General features: G+C 40.5%; 1 protein-coding gene across 2 annotated transcripts in view; it reads left to right on the forward strand.

Annotated features, from left to right (window-relative positions):
* rorca (RAR-related orphan receptor C a) overlaps positions 1–21,691 on the forward strand; it is a 44,366-nt gene extending 22,675 nt beyond the window's left edge. For both annotated transcript variants that reach the window (XM_034179614.1, XM_034179615.1), the window contains 9 exons: positions 8,792–8,877; positions 8,989–9,130; positions 9,256–9,696; positions 9,849–9,970; positions 11,507–11,639; positions 17,172–17,279; positions 17,457–17,567; positions 20,492–20,604; positions 20,691–21,691. In XM_034179614.1, the coding sequence (XP_034035505.1) occupies positions 8,792–8,877; positions 8,989–9,130; positions 9,256–9,696; positions 9,849–9,970; positions 11,507–11,639; positions 17,172–17,279; positions 17,457–17,567; positions 20,492–20,604; positions 20,691–20,852 (1,418 nt within the window). In that variant the 3' untranslated portion in view covers positions 20,853–21,691. The remainder of the gene's footprint in view (positions 1–8,791; positions 8,878–8,988; positions 9,131–9,255; positions 9,697–9,848; positions 9,971–11,506; positions 11,640–17,171; positions 17,280–17,456; positions 17,568–20,491; positions 20,605–20,690) is intronic.
* Positions 21,692–22,040: the final 349 nt, after the last annotated feature.

The raw sequence follows: 22,040 nt of genomic DNA on the forward strand, positions 1-22,040 counted from the left end.
TGTAGCTGCGGAGCTCTGATCGCTCCCTCCGTCTTTTATGATGAAATAATACTGAATTTATGTGGAAATGATTGTTGCACAAAAGCTTCAGATATCTGTCACTGAGATAGATGATGACTGGAATGCAGTTTTAAGCAGAAACGAGGTGATAATCAGTGAACCGCGGCTAATGAAGCATGCAGAGTGAAAGCAGAGTGGACCGATTTAAGGGGGACTGTTCGGTCTGTGACACTGGCAGTCAGCAGGTCATCATTCCATTATGGCCTGACACATATAAACAAACATTCACGCCTACAGTTGATTTACAGCAGGGCTGCCCAAATCTCTTCCTGGAGGATGCCTGCCTGGCATATTTTCCTGCTCTCCCTGCTCCGCCCACGGCTCATTAACACTGACAGGTGTGCTCAGCCACTGAGGAACTGTGAAACACCAATAATCAGGTGTGAATAGAGCAGGGTGACATGAAAACATGCAGGGCAGGTGCCCTCCAGGAACAGATGTGTTTTGGAAGTGTAAGGAAGTCTGAGTGCCTGGAAGGAACCCATGGAAACACAGGAAGAACATGCAAACTCCACACAAAGGACCATGTCGGAAGTAAACCTCGGACACTGTCACCGTGAGACAACAGTGCCAACCACTAGGCCACCTGTCCCTGGCTGACCGATGCTGTATTTAAATAAAATTTGTTTAAGTCAAATTTTTGTGTTTATAGTTACTTCTCATGCTGTTGTTATTCCATCTCCCGACTGAGTTTAACCTGTGGTGCATATTTCAGCAGTTTGTGGTTAGTGTAATGCAAGTTGTACTATCGAGTTCAGCCTCTAATGGGGAGGGAACAACAAAATGTCACTGCCGCTCACATACAGTAGCTTTGTTGAAATGGAGGCCCTGTCTTAAGAGTAGTACTGTGTACTTAAGAAAATATTGTCAAACCTGACTGAGCACAATGTTTAACAGGGTGTTGCACGCTATAGGCACATATACGATTCCTCCCAGGAGGACAGTTTATATATACAGGTTGTTAGTATGTCAGGCAAAGGTAAAGTGGAAGGTAAATAGGACCTTGAGGTCTGTCTGATAAGGTGATAACAGGTCAGTCTTCCTAGAAATGGTTTACAGCTCTGTGGAAGGAAAGACGGACCAAAATCATCACCACATAAGTGTAAGAGCACTTAATAACGCTTCAAAGTGTGTGTGTGTGTGTGTGTGTGTGTGTGTGTGTGTGTGTGTGTGTGTGTGTGTGTGTGTGTGTGTGTGTGTGTGTGTGTGAGAGAAAAGCATTTAATGAAATGATAAATCCTTATATTCAGCTGAAATCAGTTTGCGATTTTAGTCCATAAATAACTTGGATAACTCATCGCTGCATGCACGCAAAATTGTGGATAGCATGTTTCTCTCTGCTCAGAGTCATATTTTCAATGCTAATATTTCAGATTTTAAGATCGTCAAAGCTTAGGGGAACTGGCAGTAACTTTTAACACAACAGTGTAATTTTGCTCGATTACTCATAAAGAACACAACTAACTCAGAGTAAAGAGCGCAGCGCCGAATCGGAGCTCTGTCAATGATTTTGTGTATGTGCCCTGTTGCCTAGCAATATGTTGCATTATGGGTAATGACAAAATATGGAGTAACTGCACTACAAACTTGTATTTACAGTGAAAACTGTACATTGTTCTTGTTTTTAAACATTTGTTTGGCAGTGGACTTGGACTGCAGAAGGGCTGTATGGTTCACTGACAGTATTAGTTAAAAATAGATTTATGCTTGAGCTGAAACACGGCTCATGTTTCACTCCACATGTTGCAACATGTTGACAGCTACTATTGGCTACCTGTGTTCCCATGCTGCAGCCTTTATTGTACAGGAAGTGATTGGAAGTATGTTAACGCAAGTTGTATCATTTCCAGCAGGGATCCAAAGTGGTCGTCGACTCTATGCTGAGCCTCGTCCCCATTTTCATCCACCACCTTCACTTTCTAATGTTGACTCATTTATTTCCATCTTAAAACCCTCAAGAAACCAGATTGTTGTTCCTCACTTCCCAACACCTCCTCCTTTGCTCAACGGGAAACTGTGTCAGTGGAGCAGCTCCTGCTCAGGGCTCTGTGTGGCTGACTGACAGCTGAACCAGCCAGTCAGAGATCAAGGCTGTTCCTCAGCAGCCAGTGGTAGCGGAGGACAGTGAAGGGAGGCTGGGCTGCGCTGTTGCCACGGTAACCACGTCTGAATGAGTGTGTTGGTGGAATGTGGCCAGACTGCAGTTATATAACAGGCTGAAGGGAAGGAGGGAGGCGGAGGGAGGCTCCAAAGGGGACTGATGAAGGGATCAACAGAGAAACGGATCCCCCCCTGCACCCCCCATGGCAGTTTATTTATTTATATGACTTAGCTGCATTCCGTCGGACAGTCAACATCTGTCAAATATGTCACCATCAGTAGAGGCTAATAACATCTTTGTGGAAGGGAAATGGGCCCTCTCGCTTTCTATGTCTCCTTTTTACACACCAGAAGTTTCAAGTTGAAGCCGCTCGCTAACCGCGTTTGCTACGCCTCGAAGTGCATGACGCACTTCTACCCACACTGTGTGACTCGTGGTTGTTCGGTTCTCGCTTGTGAGTAGTTTTATAAAGGATCCTTTCGAAAAAAGCAATTTTCTGAAGCGCTGAGAAGGCCAGTTAATGCGGTTGCTGCAGTATAAAAGGCTCTTAATACCCAATCTGACCCAACAAAAGTGGTTTAAGAATTGTTGGCACATCATTTAATATACTTGCTATATAAAAAAAATTAATTGATTGATTGATTGATCATTGAAACACAATCAATCAATCAATCAAATTTTTTATATAGGGCCAAATCACAACAAACAGTTGCCCCAAGGCGCTTTATATTGTAAGGCAAGGCCATACAATAATTATGTAAAACCCCAACGGTCAAAATGACCCCCTGTGAGCAAGCACTTGGCTACAGTGGGAAGGAAAAACTCCCTTTTAACAGGAAGAAACCTCCAGCAGAACCAGGCTCAGGGAGGGGCAGTCTTCTGCTGGGACTGGTTGGGGCTGAGGGAGAGAACCAGGAAAAAGACATGCTGTGGAGGGGAGCAGAGATCGATCACTAATGATTAAATGCAGAGTGGTGCATACAGAACAAAAAGAGAAAGAAACAGTGCATCATGGGAACCCCCCAGCAGTCTAAGTCTATAGCAGCATAACTAAGGGATGGTTCAGGGTCACCTGATCCAGCCCTAACTATAAGCTTTAGCAAAAAGGAAAGTTTTAAGCCTAATCTTAAAAGTAGAGAGGGTGTCTGTCTCCCTGATCTGAATTGGGAGCTGGTTCCACAGGAGAGGAGCCTGAAAGCTGAAGGCTCTGCCTCCCATTCTACTCTTACAAACCCTAGGAACTACAAGTAAGCCTGCAGTCTGAGAGCGAAGCGCTCTATTGGGGTGATATGGTACTACGAGGTCCCTAAGTTAAGATGGGACCTGATTATTCAAAACCTTATAAGTAAGAAGAAGAATTTTAAATTCTATTCTAGAATTAACAGGAAGCCAATGAAGAGAGGCCAATATGGGTGAGATATGCTGTCTCCTTCTAGTCCCCGTTAGTACTCTAGCTGCAGCATTTTGAATTAACTGAAGGCTTTTCAGGGAACTTTTAGGACAACCTGATAATAATGAATTACAATAGTCCAGCCTAGAGGAAATAAATGCATGAATTAGTTTTTCAGCATCACTCTGAGACAAGACCTTTCTGATTTTAGAGATATTGCGTAAATGCAAAAAAGCAGTCCCACATATTTGTTTAATATGCGCTTTGAATGACATATCCTGATCAAAAATGACTCCAAGATTTCTCACAGTATTACTAGAGGTCAGGGTAATGCCATCCAGAGTAAGGATCTGGTTAGACACCATGTTTCTAAGATTTGTGGGGCCAAGTACAATAACTTCAGTTTTATCTGAGTTTAAAAGCAGGAAATTAGAGGTCATCCATGTCTTTATGTCTGTAAGACAATCCTGCAGTTTAGCTAATTGGTGTGTGTCCTCTGGCTTCATGGATAGATAAAGCTGGGTATCATCTGCGTAACAATGAAAATTTAAGCAATACCATCTAATAATACTGCCTAAGGGAAGCATGTATAAAGTGAATAAAATTGGTCCTAGCACAGAACCTTGTGGAACTCCATAATTAACTTTAGTCTGTGAAGAAGATTCCCCATTTACATGAACAAATTGTAATCTATTAGACAAATATGATTCAAACCACCGCAGCGCAGTGCCTTTAATACCTATGGCATGCTCTAATCTCTGTAATAAAATTTTATGGTCAACAGTATCAGAAGCAGCACTGAGGTCTAACAGAACAAGCACAGAGATGAGTCCACTGTCCGAGGCCATAAGAAGATCATTTGTAACCTTCAGTAATGCTGTTTCTGTACTATGATGAATTCTAAAACCTGACTGAAACTCTTCAAATAGACCATTCCTCTGCAGATGATCAGTTAGCTGTTTTACAACTACCCTTTCAAGAATTTTTGAGAGAAAAGGAAGGTTGGAGATTGGCCTATAATTAGCTAAGATAGCTGGGTCAAGTGATGGCTTTTTAAGTAATGGTTTAATTACTGCCACCTTAAAAGCCTGTGGTACATAGCCCACTAACAAAGATAGATTGATCATATTTAAGATCGAAGCATTAAATAATGGTAGGGCTTCCTTGAGCAGCCTGGTAGGAATGGGGTCTAATAAACATGTTGATGGTTTGGATGAAGTAACTAATGAAAATAACTCAGAACAATCGGAGAGAAAGAGTCTAACCAAATACCAGCATCACTGAAAGCAGCCAAAGATAACGATACGTCTTTGGGATGGTTATGAGTAATTTTTTCTCTAATAGTTAAAATTTTGTTAGCAAAGAAAGTCATGAAGTCATTACTAGTTAAAGTTAATGGAATACTCAGCTCAATAGAGCTCTGACTCTTTGTCAGCCTGGCTACAGTGCTGAAAAGAAACCTGGGGTTGTTCTTATTTTCTTCAATTAGTGATGAGTAGAACGATGTCCTAGCTTTACGGAGGGCTTTTTTATAGAGCAACAGACTCTTTTTCCAGGCTAAGTGAAGATCTTCTAAATTAGTGAGACGCCATTTCCTCTCCAACTTACGGGTTATCTGCTTTAAGCTACGAGTTTGTGAGTTATACCACGGAGTCAGGCACTTCTGATTTAAAGCTCTCTTTTTTAGAGGAGCTACAGCATCCAAAGTTGTCTTCAATGAGGATGTAAAACTATTGACGAGATACTCTATCTCACTTACAGAGTTTAGGTAGCTACTCTGCACTGTGTTGGTATATGGCATTAGAGAACATAAAGAAGGAATCATATCCTTAAACCTAGTTACGGCGCTTTCTGAAAGACTTCTAGTGTAATGAAACTTATTCCCCACTGCTGGGTAGTCCATCAAAGTAAATGTAAATGTTATTAAGAAATGATCAGACAGAAGGGAGTTTTCAGGGAATACTGTTAAGTCTTCTATTTCCATACCATAAGTCAGAACAAGATCTAAGATATGATTAAAGTGGTGGGTGGACTCATTTACTTTTTGAGCAAAGCCAATAGAGTCTAATAATAGATTAAATGCAGTGTTGAGGCTGTCATTCTCAGCATCTGTATGGATGTTGAAATCGCCCACTATAATTATCTTATCTGAGCTAAGCACTAAGTCAGACAAAAGGTCTGAAAATTCACAGAGAAACTCACAGTAACGACCAGGTGGACGATAGATAATAACAAATAAAACTGGTTTTTGGGACTTCCAATTTGGATGGACAAGACTAAGAGTCAAGCTTTCAAATGAATTAAAGCTCTGTCTGGGTTTTTGATTAATTAATAAGCTGGAATGGAAGATTGCTGCTAATCCTCCGCCCCGGCCCGTGCTACGAGCATTCTGACAGTGTGACTCGGGGGTGTTGACTCATTTAAACTAACATATTCATCCTGCTGTAACCAGGTTTCTGTAAGGCAGAATAAATCAATATGTTGATCAATTATTATATCATTTTCTAACAGGGACTTAGAAGAGAGAGACCTAATGTTTAATAGACCACATTTAACTGTTTTAGTCTGTGGTGCAGTTGAAGGTGCTATATTATTTTTTCTTTTTGAATTTTTATGCTTAAATAGATTTTTACTGGTTATTGGTAGTCTGGGAGCAGACACCGTCTCTACGGGGATGGGGTAATGAGGGGATGGCAGGGGGAGAGAAGCTGCAGAGAGGTGTGTAAGACTACAACTCTGCTTCCTGGTCCCAACCCTGGATAGTCACGGTTTGGAGGATTTAAGAAAATTGGCCAGATTTCTAGAAATGAGAGCTGCTCCATCCAAAGTGGGATGGATGCCATCTCTCCTAACAAGACCAGGTTTTCCCCAGAAGCTTTGCCAATTATCTATGAAGCCCACCTCATTTTTGGACACCACTCAGACAGCCAGCAATTCAGGGAGAACATGCGGCTAAACATGTCACTCCCGGTCTGATTGGGGAGGGGCCCAGAGAAAACTACAGAGTCCGACATTGTTTTTGCAAAGTTACACACCGATTTAATGTTAATTTTAGTGACCTCCGATTGGCGTAACCGGGTGTCATTACTGCCGACGTGAATTACAATCTTACCAAATTTACGCTTAGCCTTAGCCAGCAGTTTCAAATTTCCTTCAATGTCGCCTGCTCTGGCCCCCGGAAGACAATTGACTATGGTTGCTGGTGTCTCTAACTTCACATTTCTCAAAACAGAGTCGCCAATAACCAGAGTTTGATCCTCGGCGGGTGTGTCGTCGAGTGGGGGAAAACGGTTAGAATTGTGAACGGGTTGGCGGTGTACACGGGGCTTCTGTTTAGGGCTACGCTTCCTCCTCACAGTCACCCAGTCGGCCTGCTTTCCCGGCTGCTCGGGATCTGCCAGGGGGTAACTAACGGCGGCTAAGCTACCTTGGTCCGCACCGACTACAGGGGCCTGGCTAGCTGTAGAATTTTCCACGGTGCGGAGCCGAGTCTCCAATTCGCCCAGCCTGGCCTCCAAAGCTACGAATAAGCTACACTTATTACAAGTACCATTACGGCTAAAGGAGGCCGAGGAATAACTAAACATTTCACACCCAGAGCAGAAAAGTGCGGGAGAGACAGGAGAAGCCGCCATGCTAAATTGGCTAAGAGCTAGTAGCTACGCTAAGCTAGCGGATTCCTAAAAACACGCAAAGTGAATAATGTGTAAATAATTTAGAGGTGATTCAGCAGAAGGAGTGCTTTAGCCATATTAATTCCCATACATAGCCAACAGCTGTGATGGCGGGTTACCACTGGAGGCCTTGGAGGGTTCACTACCTTTGTCAGCTGAGGAGCATTTTATTTATCCTGAAGGAGAGGGAACAAGAGAGATGGTGAAACTTTATAAGTCCAGGCCTGAGCTAAAGCAATTGACCTGCTATTCTGGGCTTGAGGAGGCCCAGCTACTTGGATAAACAACGTAATGAAAAGAACCGGCTGTTCTTGTGTAAGAAAGCTGACGTGTCCCGTGTATTCAAGGTGATTAACGTATACACCATTTCATCTATCATTTACAGGATGCATTGTGTTCTCAACATGTCTCCTGTTTTTTCACAGTGCTCAGTGCTTTCCACAAATGTATCACATTATCTGCTGTGCTTAATGCAATGCTCACTTGCTGCCTGTTTGGCATTTTTTATTTATTTATTTAACTAAAACAAGATGGATGTCTTTTGTATGCTGTGGTTTGTTTGAGTTGCAGTTAAGGATGTGTGGTGTCAAGACTACCAAAGGCTGCTGCTCACTGCCAGTCAGAGTGAAAGCAGTATGACAGCAATGTTGATCGGTTGTTTGTTACTTACTATATCTGTAAAGTTAATGTTTAAATTGTAAAACATCAAGCGTCAATTGCATTTCTTTGCCGTTTTGGGTTTGATACTGAAATGTTAGGAATAATTGCCTTTTTTATGTATGTATCAGTATCGGGTTTTTTTTATTCCCTAATATCTGTATCGTATCAGCCCCCCAAAAAATCGGTTGGGCTACTTTTCAGCACATTTAGGCCTAACTAAATTTTACGTACCTAAAGAATGACAGAATTGAGCTTTTCTTCCATTTGACATTTGCTGTCAGAAGTAGGTGAAACTGTATATACACAATATATGGGTGTTATATTTAATTCCCCTGAGTGTTGGGGAAGCTGTGAGCAGGCTATTACTTTCACTGGCATCTGTGTGCCTGTGGATGAAAATCAAAGAGGTGATTTGGTTTTGGAATAGTTTGGTGATGGTCAATGTTGTGGGTGTGTGTGTTTTTTGTACACCTCAACAGCTGAGAAGCCTTGATGGATCGTTTGATTTTGGAATAGTTTGGTCAAGGGTCCAGGTCAAGGAAAATACATTTAATCTCATAATCTCATAATCGATAAGCCTAGAATGGATATTTACAATTGGAGTAATTTGGTTAAATGTCAATGAAAACATGGTCCAAAAACACTTTTTTTGGGGGGGGGGGGGGTAGTATATCTCAGCAACCAAGAATATCCACATATATTGATCATCAAAATATTGTTTGTTATTGATTGGTATGAATGACTTCATAATGGAGCAACACAGAAGTCATATGACGACATAATACACAGTCAAAAACACCATATGTATATTTACTTGTCCATCTATATCTTGTGTATATGCACCGTGCAGGGTATCCATCAGCCCTCTGATACCTTTCATTTACACAGCTATCTTTTGTCTTCCAGCTCAAATAGAGGTCATTCCTTGTAAAATCTGTGGGGACAAATCATCAGGGATCCACTATGGTGTCATCACCTGTGAAGGCTGCAAGGTGAGGTGTCATTCATCAGCCAAACAAAACTGATCTGCAACACCTTTTAATGTATTATTTATAGGCTTATTGCAAGTTAAATATCAGTCTGATTTAAAGGTTTTTGTTTAGGGTTTCTTTCGACGCAGCCAGCAGAACAATGCTATGTACTCGTGCTCACGACAGAGGAACTGCCTAATTGATCGGACCAACCGTAACCGCTGTCAACACTGCCGGCTACAGAAGTGCCTTGCTCTTGGCATGAGCCGTGATGGTGAGTTACTGTGTCCACCCACCCCCAGTTTTTCTTATTACAGTAAGCTGGTAGTTCATGTTAGACTCCGAGCCCAACTCCTTTCATGTATAAATGTTTACTTTACACATATATTCCCTTTACAGCGGTGAAATTTGGTCGTATGTCCAAGAAACAACGTGACAGCCTGTATGCAGAAGTGCAGAAGCATCAGCAGTCCCAGGAGTGTTCTGGGGGTGGTACCCATGAGGAGAAAAGTGACACGGGTCTCCATGCCCGCACCTACAGCAGAGGCTCGAGTACTGCACTCAGTGATCTGGATGACATCACCACGCTACCCGACGGCCTGCTTTTTGACCTGCCGTTGACCCCAGAGGATGCAGGTGGAGACTACTGCAGTCTGGACATCAAGGGAGGCAGTGCGGGCAGCAGCTCATCCTCTCAGAGCTCACCAGAGCAGACCAGCCTAGACTTTGGCGATGGAAACCATACCATCAAGCATGAGTACCAGCTGTTGCATGACTCTGGACTCTTCTCACATGCCATTCTCAACCCACTACCTGAGGCCTACTCCGTGCTTGAGTTAGGTAAGCATTCATCTGATGATGCTTACGGTTTGCACACTAAATCAGTCTTTATAGTAATTTCATAATGTGCCAAGTATGGCGATACAAATTAAAGTTTTTCAATAAATGTGGCATAGCTGAAGATTAATGGATAAATGTTTTCTGCTGATCAGAGCGTATAACCCAGAGTGTGGTCAAATCCCACATCGAGACGAGCCAGTACAGCGCGGAGGAGCTGAAGAGACTGGCATGGACACTGTATAGTCCAGAAGAGACGCGATCGTATCAGACCAAGGTACATGACACAGTACCACAGTATAATACTGCACTGAAAGCAAATGATAGGTTTATAAATCAGATTCTGCAGTCTTAACATCCAGTTTGAACCATTTTAAAGGTCAATATTTTCAAATCAGTTGTTGCTCAGTCAATTATTTCTGGTTGACCACTTGCAGAACAAGTCATCAACAGAGTCACTTTTGAATGTTAACATTTTTAATGCACATTTTCTGTCTCAACAGTCAAGGTTACATTTTTGTTTTTGCTATCTCTGGCAAGATATGAAATCACACAAACAGACTGTCCTCATAAAGTCAACAGAGAACAATTAAATACAACCTTGGCAAAAATTCCGAACGCTGTACACATAGAGAAATTTTGCCCAGCCTTTTTATTTATTTATTTATTTATTTTAAAACAAATTAACAACTAACATTTAACACAATAATTTTCTGGATCCATGAAACACAACTCAAAATAAATTTAACTAATTTAATCATTATTTTCCTTATTAAATAGAGTGGAAAAAATAATGGACTCACTTAATGAGTTGAAAAAAAATTATGGATTCACCTTGTAGCTTGAATTTCTAAAGCAACTGCCAACATACGTGAGTCTTGAAATGCAGACCAGTCTTCAGTAAAAAAAAAAAAAAAAACTGCTTACAGCCCTTAATGAGCTGTCATATTTGTTAATTGAAAGGAAACATGGCCCCAACAAGAGTGCTGTCAGTTTAAATATAATCAAAAGGATTATACCGTGGAGGGAAAAAAAATATCTGCAGACACAGAAATTAATGTTTTTGATATTCACTGATGAATCATAAATCTACCATTGTCCATGCAGGGAGAAGACATTCTTCAACTTTTGTCTGGTGTCGTTGCAGTGGAACATATCGGTTGATAAACAAGTAAATTTTTCCACTCATTTTTGAGATGGGGGTCCATTCGCCCCCCCCTTTCCCGCTTGATCTGGAAAAGAAAATGCCATAGATTACAGAAAAATACTTGATTATTTTAGGTATTGTTCCATATGGCCACAATTTTCAGTGAGTGAACAAAAATTTCATCCCACATCTTTTTTTTTTATATATATAATGTCTGCCAAGGATGCAATAAAATGATAGGCATTTTTTTTTTCTTTGGATTACATCAAAACTGTACGGATTTTTACGAAATTTGCACCACAGATAGATATTGGGGCTCCACTGAATTTTGGAGGTTATCTGGATTCAAGATTTCACTTTGTATAGGCTTTGAAGGATTACATCAAAACTACTTCAAGGTTTCTCACCAAATTTGTCCCACAGATAGATATTAGAGCATGGAAGACTCCACTGAATTTTGGATGTGATCCAGAATGGCGGACATCAGAAATCTCAGATTGCTCTTGTTTTAATTATTTATTTATTTTTGGCAATCTGGGTGAATAACCTTTTAAGTGTTGTGATTTCATAACTTGTCAGGAGTTGTATAACTTGTACAAAGTCAGCATGAAGTGTTGAAAATTCTCATAAATGGCTTTCTCTGTATCTCTTATTTGTCTCCTTCAGTCAGCTGAGGTGATGTGGCAGAAATGTGCCATTCACATCACCAGTGCAATCCAGTATGTGGTGGAGTTTGCCAAACGCATCTCTGGCTTCATGGACCTCTGTCAGAACGATCAGATTATCCTCCTCAAAGCAGGTCAGTGTGTGACAGTATCTACGTCATGTGGTTCTTTACAGTACTTACACATCAGTAAGAAGCTGTTGGTAACAAGCAGTTTAAAAGGGCATCATATTATTCAAAGTCAGCATTAATATACCTTTTCCACTTAAATATATATATATATATATATATATATATATATATATATATATATATATATATATATATATATATATATATATATATATATATATATATATATATATATATATATATATATATATATATATATATATATATATATATATGGATTTTCACTCTAGATATCTCTAAAGTCCCACTATTATATTTATGCATGGGGCTTGGTATCATTCAAAAAATTTTAATACCAGTGGCAGTGCTGATACTTTGACTTCAATACTAGGTTCCTGAATAATACTTTTTTATAACCAATATTTTTTATATCTATTTTAATCACAAGAAGTTTTCATGACAGTACAAACCTTTATTTTATTTATCAGCTCCACAGCACAACCCGAGCAGTCTCATAACATAAATACATCAACTGTTTCAGCACTCTGGCCTCTTTTCACTCAACATGAAAAACATATAAACTGATATCCATTTACTACAACTTGAACATCTGTTAACATTTTAAATAAACATTATAAAATACATTATCACTTACTGAGGTGTTGCTGGGCTGGTAGCATAGATTTACTTTTACGCTACCTGTCTATAAGGTATCCCAATACCCACCTGCTGTGCATAAACTGATGATGTCATAACGCGCAGCCCAAGAACTGTCCACAGAGGAAAAGATGAAAAGGCGAGAAGTGTGTGTTGGTCCCAATATGAATATTACAGATGATTTTCTCATGGATAGTACGACAATGAACAGCAGCCAAAGCAGCCAGCTTGATGAGGGCGCACTGGTGAATTTGGAGAGCAGCGCGGTACCAGCCAACACGACAAAAGTTAAAGTGAGCTAACTTTTTATGTACGCGTTTGCTGGGTGTCGTGCATTTTGAAATTACATTAAATATTGTTAATGTGATTCCACGTGTTGTGTATCTCAGTAAGTGATAATAATGCAAATAACATGCAGTTGTCGTGCGGTATGCATTTTCAGAGGCCCGACGTCCATTTCCAGTCGCCCAAAATGACAGATATTTGCCCGAGGACTGGGCATGGACGTCGGGCATCTGAAAATGCATACCGCCCTCCAAAAGCATGTTATTGTATTAGTATTGCACTGAGACAAGTACGGGACATCCTGAACCACTGGCGTGTTTGAGTTGTTGGTGTTTTTTCCTTTATGTATCTATGATGTGTTTGTAACATTGTGTATTAGCTTGCCAATCATCAGTATTCTTTGGTTTTGGTACAAGCGCACGTACATGATTGTTGGTTCATACTTACTGAGATTCACAACTGTGATATCAAAATTTTGTTTTGAACAAGTGATTTCTCCAGACTCTATGTCGAAGTATTGTCTCCACCAGTGTTGCCACAGTTACTTTGAAAAAGTAATCCAATTACTGATTACTCCTTGAAAAAGTAACTTAGTTACTTTACTGATTACTCAGTTGTAAAAGTAACTACATTAGATTACCGTATTTTCTGCACCATAAGGGCGCACCGGATTATAAGGCGCGCCCTCAATTAGTGGGTACTTAACCCTTACAAAAAGCGCACCGGATTATAAGGCACAGCCTCAATTAGCGGGTACTTAACCCTTACAGAAGGTGCACGCTAAAACATATAGTCTACAAAAAAAAAAAAAAAGGTCACAGAAGCAAAACGGTGAGTTTATTTGAACTTTTTAACAACTTTGAACTACCGGTATTTAACAGTATGGTACTCGCATTGTTTTTTATTATGGTTCTGTCACAAATCCTTCGAAGTCCTCATCTTCTGTGTCTGAATTGAACAGCTGGGCAATTTCGCCATCAAACACGCCAGGTTCCCGCTAATCACCGCTATCGTTTTTGCCTTAAGCCGAATGATGACTGTGGAGATGCTTCTCCCGGCTGTTCTTTGTTCACTGACCCATTGCTCGAGTTGGTCTTCTAGCTGTGGCCACCTCGCTTTGTTTCCGCGGAAACTCCGTTTGGTCTTTTTAACTTGGCGCAGTTCATTTTCTTGTTTCCTCTCGCAGCTGCTCTATTGCCATGAACAACCGCGTAACTGATAGCCTGCAGTTTGAATTGTGCCTCGTAAGCATGTCTCTTCGCTGGCGCCATTTTCCGGGGTACTTAGACAAACAAATGTTGTTTTGCAGGATACCTGTAGTATACGGTAACTACCGGAGGAGTGCCGGAGGTAAGTGTACATACCACGGCCTCACGGACTCTTCTCTGATTGGTTTATCGCTGGCAGCGTACGTACTCTACGCTACCAGTGTACGTACTTTACGTATTACGTAATGTTCTCCGATTGGTTTATCGCTGCCAGGGTACATACTCTACTCTGCCAGCATACGTACTTTACGTATTACGTCCCTGTGTCAGCGGGAAATGGTCTGATATTCCGACGGTCAAAGACAACGTCGGTCATTTTTACAGATTTTGGAATTCAGTGCGCACATAAGGCGCACCGGATTATAGGGCGCACGGCCAATTTTTGTGAAAATTTAAGGCTTTTAGGTGCGCCTTATGGTGCGGAAAATACGGTACTAGTTACTTTCCCCAGCTGCCGACAACAACCCTCTGCCACCTCAACATGACAATGATACTTGTTTTGCTAAAACTCACTTTATAGTCACCCTTTCTTGACTTCAATGAAAATAAATACTTGTTTTATAAAAAGTAAAATAAAGACCTCTTTCTTGATCTCATATTTAACTGTTGACAGCACTGTAACAGTAAAACTTGCCATTTCTAACTTACATTGTTTATAAATGTAACTATTAAATTCTTTCTAACATTTTTCTAACATTTAAATTCTCTCTAACATTTTACTTGTTGAAATTTTATTATTATTATAAGTAGTATTAATAGTTGTAGTTAAAAAAAGAAAGGCTTCAAAACTGGACCTTCAATCTAGGGGTGTTGTGGGGGCACATCCCTGCCCCACGCCCCCATTCCATCTGGATTCGCCCCTGCTTTGGCGTTTGAGCACAAAGAATGGATAACATTTATTTATGCAGAAAACATGACCAGATTTACAGGTCATCATGTGCTTCTCAGAAAGAGAGTTTAGGTGCATTTGAGTGGAAAATAGTGTTAGTTGTTGACGCGTTGCGGAGGATCAGCTGTTTTTTACAAGCAGATACAGAGTGGCTCAGCTCAGAATTCTAAATAAACGAGGAAAAAAAAAAGCATAAAAATGTCTTTGTAAAGCTCAGTGCAGGTGTGCTGTTTTCACCGCGCTTTAAGAGGTGAGAACAAGTCGTAGCTGCTGCAGAATGATGATGTAAACAAGGGGAGAACAATGAAAATCCAGACAGAAAGGACCAGGTGGGAAGCGATCCCATGACTTCTTGTTGTGAAGCAACAGTGCTAACCACTAAGCCACTTTGCCACTGCATTATTAACATTCTGTTATAATACATTGTTTATTATTAATTAAAGTAACTCATAGAATAGTTAGACTGAGTGCATGTACAACAGTAGAAAAGAATTCCAAACATTTCACCAAAAGTAGAGAAGCTTGAATCTTCGACTGGACTGGGTTGCTGGACGCGAGGATGTTTCACTTCAAATCGCAGAAGCTTCCTCAGCTAAAATTCTTGCTCTGGTAGTCTGACTTCTGTCTTGACTTGTGTAGAGAAGAATAAACAGAAGCCACAAAAGCTGGAGTTTTAAACCTAACCAGACTCCTCCTACCGTGAGGCAGACTGCTAAAGGCTAGTGACTAAACAATAGCTCTAATTAGCACCTATTGTGCTGTAGTTAGCACCCTCCTAATGACAGGGCAGATGTCCCTCCTAATGATGGGACGGACGCCTCTCCTGATGGCTCCCCTGACAGCTCCCCTGACGACGTGAATGACTCATTACCATGAACAAAAGACTGAAACTGCTTTGACCCGAGTACCCCATCTCTTGAGGTCCACCTGCGCCCTCTCTGCGGTGCTGGTATAGGGTGCCAGTGGACCTCAGTCTGCAGTTCATCTCCACTTAAAGACACTAACCACACGTTTGAGGACAAGGAAGTAAAAATCTTAGCCAGAGAAAGGAAATGGTTTGAGAGAGGAGTGAAGGAGGCATTGTATGTGAAACAGTTGAAACCCAGCCTTAACCGGGGAGGGGATCTGAGACACGCTTTGTCCCCTGTTTACAATGGTGTACTCAGGTCAAAGCAGTTTCAGTCTTTTGTTCATGGTAATGAGTCATTCACGTCGTCAGGGGAGCCGTCAGGAGAAGCGTCCGCCCCAGCATTAGGAGGGACAGCTGCCCTGTCATTAGGAGGGTGCTAACTAGAGCACAATAGGTGCTAATTAGAGCTATTGTTTAGTCACTAGCCTATAGCAGTCTGCCTCTGGTTAGGATTAAAACTCCAGCCTTTGTGGCTTCTGTTTATTCTTCTCTACAAGAGTCAAGACAGAAGTCAGACTTCCAGAGCAAGAATTTTAGCTGAGGCAGCTTCTGCGATTTGAAGCGAAACGTCCTCACGTCAAGCAACCCAGTCCAGTCGAAGATTCAAGTTTCTCTACTATGGAAACCACCTGGACAACTGAGAGCCTTCACAGAAACATTTCACCAAAACAAGCTCTGAGATAATACAGTATTAAATGTGCAATATGGAATTGATCTCCATCAAGTGGCTGTAACCAAATGGTAAGTTGGGTGTTCTGCTGGTCACAAGTGTGTTATTTGAAAAAATTTATTATATAAATTGATCATGCACAGTCCCAATAAAACGATCCCAATATGTCAGATTGCACCATTTCACTTCAATTTTTACATCAGTACCAGTTTCTCATTAAATGTTAGCTGGTTCTAATTACCTGGCTGGAAAATCCTGAAACCTGATTCTCTAAATCCGTGCACGTTCTCCCCTCCCACCTAGTCACGTGTGTGGTGTCTGAGTGGGGAGGCACATGCAGCTCAGCATTCAGCACAGCATGAATGTTTTAAAAGCACATTATCACACTGTTTCACATTAAATATGCAACACACCTCTATGTTATTCACACACATATCAGTGCGTTTGCTGTTTCAAAATGCAATTCAGATGCAAAAATAATAGTCAGCACCTCTGGGGTCAAAACTTGTACTGTGCACAATTTCTCCAGTCGTAGCCACAGAAACCGATAACTTCTTTAGGGTTGTCTGGGTGCCTTGATCGCTTTCCTCAGTCGTCTCCTTCTTGTACAGTCACTCAGTTTTTGAGAATCATTACCTCCACACAGGTTTACCATAGAGTATTGTACTGTTTGTATTTCTTCAAAAAGTCCAAGACATAATCACTGTCACATCACGAAATGCTTGTTTGCTCAAACACTGCATAATATGATCCTTCTGCAGTATATATGAGTGCACATCTTTGAAATAAAAAAATATACGTGTATATAACTATTTGCTGCTATATGATTTATTTATGGTGTGTCTGCTGTCTCCAGGCTGCATGGATGTTCTTCTGATCCGTATGTGTCGGGCCTTTAACCCCATAAATAATACATTGCTCTTTGATGGAAAGTTTGCCAGTCCTCAGCTTTTCAAAGCTCTTGGTGAGTCAACACATTCACGCTCTCATCTCTCTGCTTCCTTCCCTTTCTGTCATGAAATTACGTGACAAGTGACTTTCTTACACTTTAAGACAAGTTGTGATCATTTTCCATGTTTTCTGTTATTTCTCTTAATGATGACATGCTGTTTGTTTGTTTTTGTTTTTTTCCCTGCCTCAGGCTGTGATGACCTTGTGAATGCTGTGTTTGACTTTGCTAAAAGCATGAGCCGCGTGCAGCTGACTGAGGAGGAGATGGCTCTCTTCACTGCTGCTGTGCTGCTCACACCAGGTAGGATCATATTCCAGACATTCATCTCTTAAGGTGCCTTGACACTTGCACAAATTTGATCTCCACACTGGCACGTAATTTAGCGTGCCAGTGAGTAAACACGTCGTAAACTGTCCATGAACTGTGCGAGACTGCGTACAAGTGCGCAAAGAAGATTTTGAAATGTTTAAAATTTTGTGGCACTTGCGTGAACTCGCCGTGAACATTGTGCAGCCTATTCTCAAACACTGCGTGTCACTGCACGCACAGTTTATGATCAATTTACTCATTGGCATGCAAGATTCTGGGCCAGTGCGGGGATCAAATTTGTGCAGATGTCAATGTGTGTACCATCTAATTACACACGTTGGTATGACGAATTGCACACCAGTGCAAAGCCACAATTCATGCAAATGTCAAGTTGCCTTTACCCATGGACTTGTTTTTAACATCACAACCATTGTGCGGGTTTGGCAACCGTCTGCATGTCTGGGATTCCGTAGTTCACATATTCTTTCAAGACTATTGCATACAAACACTGTACCTTAACACCAGAACTGATGCGCATACTGACCTATGCACTGCATTTTGAAAACCATTCTGAAACTCTTGACGAAAACAATAGTGGTACTTTTTGACTTTGGTGTCAGTTACTCATGTTTCTGCCATTCTGCCAGATAAACTTGCACTCTGACTCTAAGATTATTTTTCTTCATCCTTCCACTATTCTTATAACCATGAGGAATTACTAATTATTTTAGGAATTACCAGGTACACGTTGAAACCAGTAAGCCCCATTTGCAGATTTCTTGCCTGTTCATGTGTGTTGTAGTTGTCTGCATAATCACTTTTTTGTCCTCATCTGGGGGAAGAAAAAAAATCAACCAGAACCTGTTTTACCTGTGAATGTTTTCCAGAAAACTGCAACAAAGCAGGCTGCAAACTTGACATATCTGTCACAAAGATAAAGGGGGTTCCTCTAACCTGTCTATCTATGGACTATGAAGGAAACCAGAATGCCTAGATTTAATAGTAATGAGCAAATGTTTTAGGCACTGTATAGTTTTAAAATTTAAGTCGTATTAGGATATTTTTTTTCTTCATCAATGTGTCAAAAAGAAAAACTATTTTTGAAAAGTATGAATATTGCTATGACAAAAACAAAATGAGAATTTTTTAAAAGTAATTAAAGAAAATAATCAATTATTAAGTTACCACCCTTCCAGATGAGCCCAAACTACTTGAAATGAAAAAAGAGGTGTTTTTTTTTTTTTAAGTTATTATTTTTTATTTTTGTTTTGTTTTTAGGTGTACTGCCTGGTACACAACAACAGAGACAGCTGGTGATCACTCAATTTAAAAAATAATTGTAATAACTTGATTAATACATCTGAAGGAAATTCTGTACAACTCTCTCTCTGTACAACTTAAAACTTAACAAATTGACAATGCAATGAAGATAATTGGAAAGAAACAATATCAGTCCCTCAGCTCACTCTATGAAGAGTCTGTCTTGAAAGCAGCTCAGAGGATACTGATGGATTCAGCTCATGTCCTTCACACAGAGTACACTCTCCTTCCCTCTGGGAGAAGGTATAGAGTCCCTCGGAGCAGACTGAATAGACTCAAAAATTCATTCGTCCCCATGTCCATCAAATTGCTAAACAATAATGTCTAAAACTGGAATTGTGCAATACTTATGGTGTTTCTCCTGACTTCCTGTCATGTTAATTTGTTATGGATGTGGTTGTGTTTTTACTTGTATCTGTTTGTTTTCCTGTTGTAAAGGCACTTAACATGAGTCCAAGACAAATTTCCCTGAGGGGACATTAAAGTGTATTGTATCGTATCGAAATTGTATTTTTAAAGGTGATAAAATAAATCTTATTTGTTTCTAAATTACACCCACGTGCACATGTGTAGATTTTGTTTTTGGTCATTTGCGTTGAGGTTCAGCCAGGGATAAAGTGATTTGATGTTAAGAGGGGGGGTGACCATTAAAAAGTCAAGGTCACAGACCAAGATCATTTTGTTCCTATGCTCAGACAAGCGATATTTAGCATGGTTCTTTTGAAGAACTGGTTGAAGATGAGTCTATGGATGCCAGTTATATACATCTCCTTTCTATTGATCACTTGACCTTGACAGGTCAAACCTAGTCATAACTGCTTACAATGATTATATTTCATCTGCAAAACAGATCCAAAATTTGCACAAATAAGTCACTGGTTCATATGGTGAAATATAAAACTTCACAGAAACAACATGGTTATATTACATTTACTTCAAAGGCAAAGGGAAAATATGAATAAATTTATGCAACAGTTATGTTCTTGTAATAAAACATGAAGTGGCTAATGCTGAATGCACACATAACCATACATTATGCTATCACAGAGAAATAATTGGAATGAATTGGTGTCCGATGGGGTGTATTAGTGGTTAGCACTGCTGCCTCACAGCAAGAAGGTTGTGGGATTGATTCCTTCCTGGTCCTTTCTGTGTGGAGTTTCTGTGTGGTCCTTTCTGTGTTCTCCCCATGTTCAACTGGGTTTCCCCTGGGTGCTCCGGCTTCCTCCCACTTCCAAAGACATGCAGGTTAGGTGGATTAGAAAATTTAAATTGACTGGGAATGTGGATCTGTTTGTCTGTCTGTCTGTGGCCCTGCGACAGACCGGTGTCCTCTGCCTTCTCACCCAGTGACCTCTGGGATGGGCTACGTTTCGCTTTCTGTCTCCCTTCTAGTTATTTCTTTATTTTGGACAGGGCTATATACACACATTAAGGAATGTTTGAAAGTTTTATTATTATTTTATTTTATTATTATTATTATTTTTACAGTTAAGACTTAAAAAAGCTTCATTTATTTTTGCTGTTAGACCTTATAAGCTTTGGTCATATGACAATAAATCAACACGTCATTGTTTTGCCACTTCCTCTCTCAGACCGCCCCTGGCTGACAGATGTCCAGAAGATACAGAGGTTGCAGGAGAAGGTCTATGTGGCTCTGCAGCGCTGCCTACAAAAATGCGGGGCACCAGAAGAAAAACTGGCAAAAGTACAGTACAAAACCTGCTGTACCTCAGTGCTTTTATTAAGCTCCTTTAACCACTTAATTTATTTGCTTATTGTCTTCCCTTCCAGATGGTGTCCAAACTACCTGTAATAAAGTCGATTTGTAACCTTCACATCGACAAACTGGAGTTTTTCCGTCTGGTTCATCCCGAGACGGCGTATACCTTCCCTCCTTTGTATCGGGAGGTTTTTGGCAATGAGATCGCCTTCCCAGACTCCACGTATGGCTAACAGTGTTTAACAAAATAGAATGAGAGTGAGATTCAAAGTGGGACATTGAGGTGCAGGGAGAGAACGATAAATGTAGCAACCAGCTGAGGCAAAACCAACAGCTCAATGACAATCCTGCACGCTACACTTTAGGACACACTCCTCCCACCTCCTAACTCCCACTCTTGTGGAGTAGGTTTCACCTCCCTGCAAGCCTGTCCATTCTGCTACAACCCAACACTACAGGAACTCCTGCTGGGTACTCGGTGCATGTTACCTACGTTTTCGGGAATTAGAAGATATTGTTAAATTGTAGCATATATAATTTTCAGTCTCAAATATTTTTATGAGGTGACTTTAAACCATGTTGAATTTCTTAAGTGTTCTGCAGTTTCTGTAAGCTATGGTTGAATGTACCCCCTTTTCCCCCTTATCCGTTCAGCATAGGCCTAGGCTGGATGTAGAATGTACATATTTAAAATCCAAACCCACTTTGTGGAGATTTGCAGAAAAGATGCCCGATTCAGTTGTCAATCTCATAACACTATGTTGTTCCATTCAATATTTTTGGTAGCGCCCATAATGTACAGTTTTGGATCATACGAGAAAAAAACTGTTTAAAGGGACCATGATCAAACTCAGACTTGTTAAAACTGTATGAATCATGTGTGCCGCCATGCACCTACAATCCTTTGCACGCAGCACAAACGAAATAGCACTTATGCTGATTTTTATAACATGTAGGTACCAGCACAACCTCAGACACTGATTATGAGCTCTTTTATTTTATTTTTATATAATTAATGACCTCAGTCCAGATGCCCTTTCCCTTTGAAAATGCCACTTATTGTATGAGTGAAGAATCACAGAGGTTTTGTGAAAGTATTTTCAGATATTTTTTTTTTTTTATGTATTCACATTTATGTAGACATGCAAGAAGAAAACAGTTGAGTGAGGTCTGTCAAACAGATACTCAACGTCCAAATACAGTGGTTCTGGAATGGGCAAATCCAGAGGATAATTAGCACTGATAAGACCTTTTAAAATCTAAAATCAACTCTTGGAATAAGATTTTACGGGTTCACACAAAAACTGCCATCTGTTAATCCTATGTAATGATGGTCACAGATGGAGGTTAAGCCCTCTGACTTTAGATATGCTGTACAAACATGGTGCTGGGAGACTAAACACTGTCGGGTTATGTGTCTC

The sequence above is a fragment of the Thalassophryne amazonica genome, chromosome 10 (assembly GCF_902500255.1).
Source record: "Thalassophryne amazonica chromosome 10, fThaAma1.1, whole genome shotgun sequence".
Classification (NCBI taxonomy): Eukaryota; Metazoa; Chordata; class Actinopteri; order Batrachoidiformes; family Batrachoididae; genus Thalassophryne; species Thalassophryne amazonica.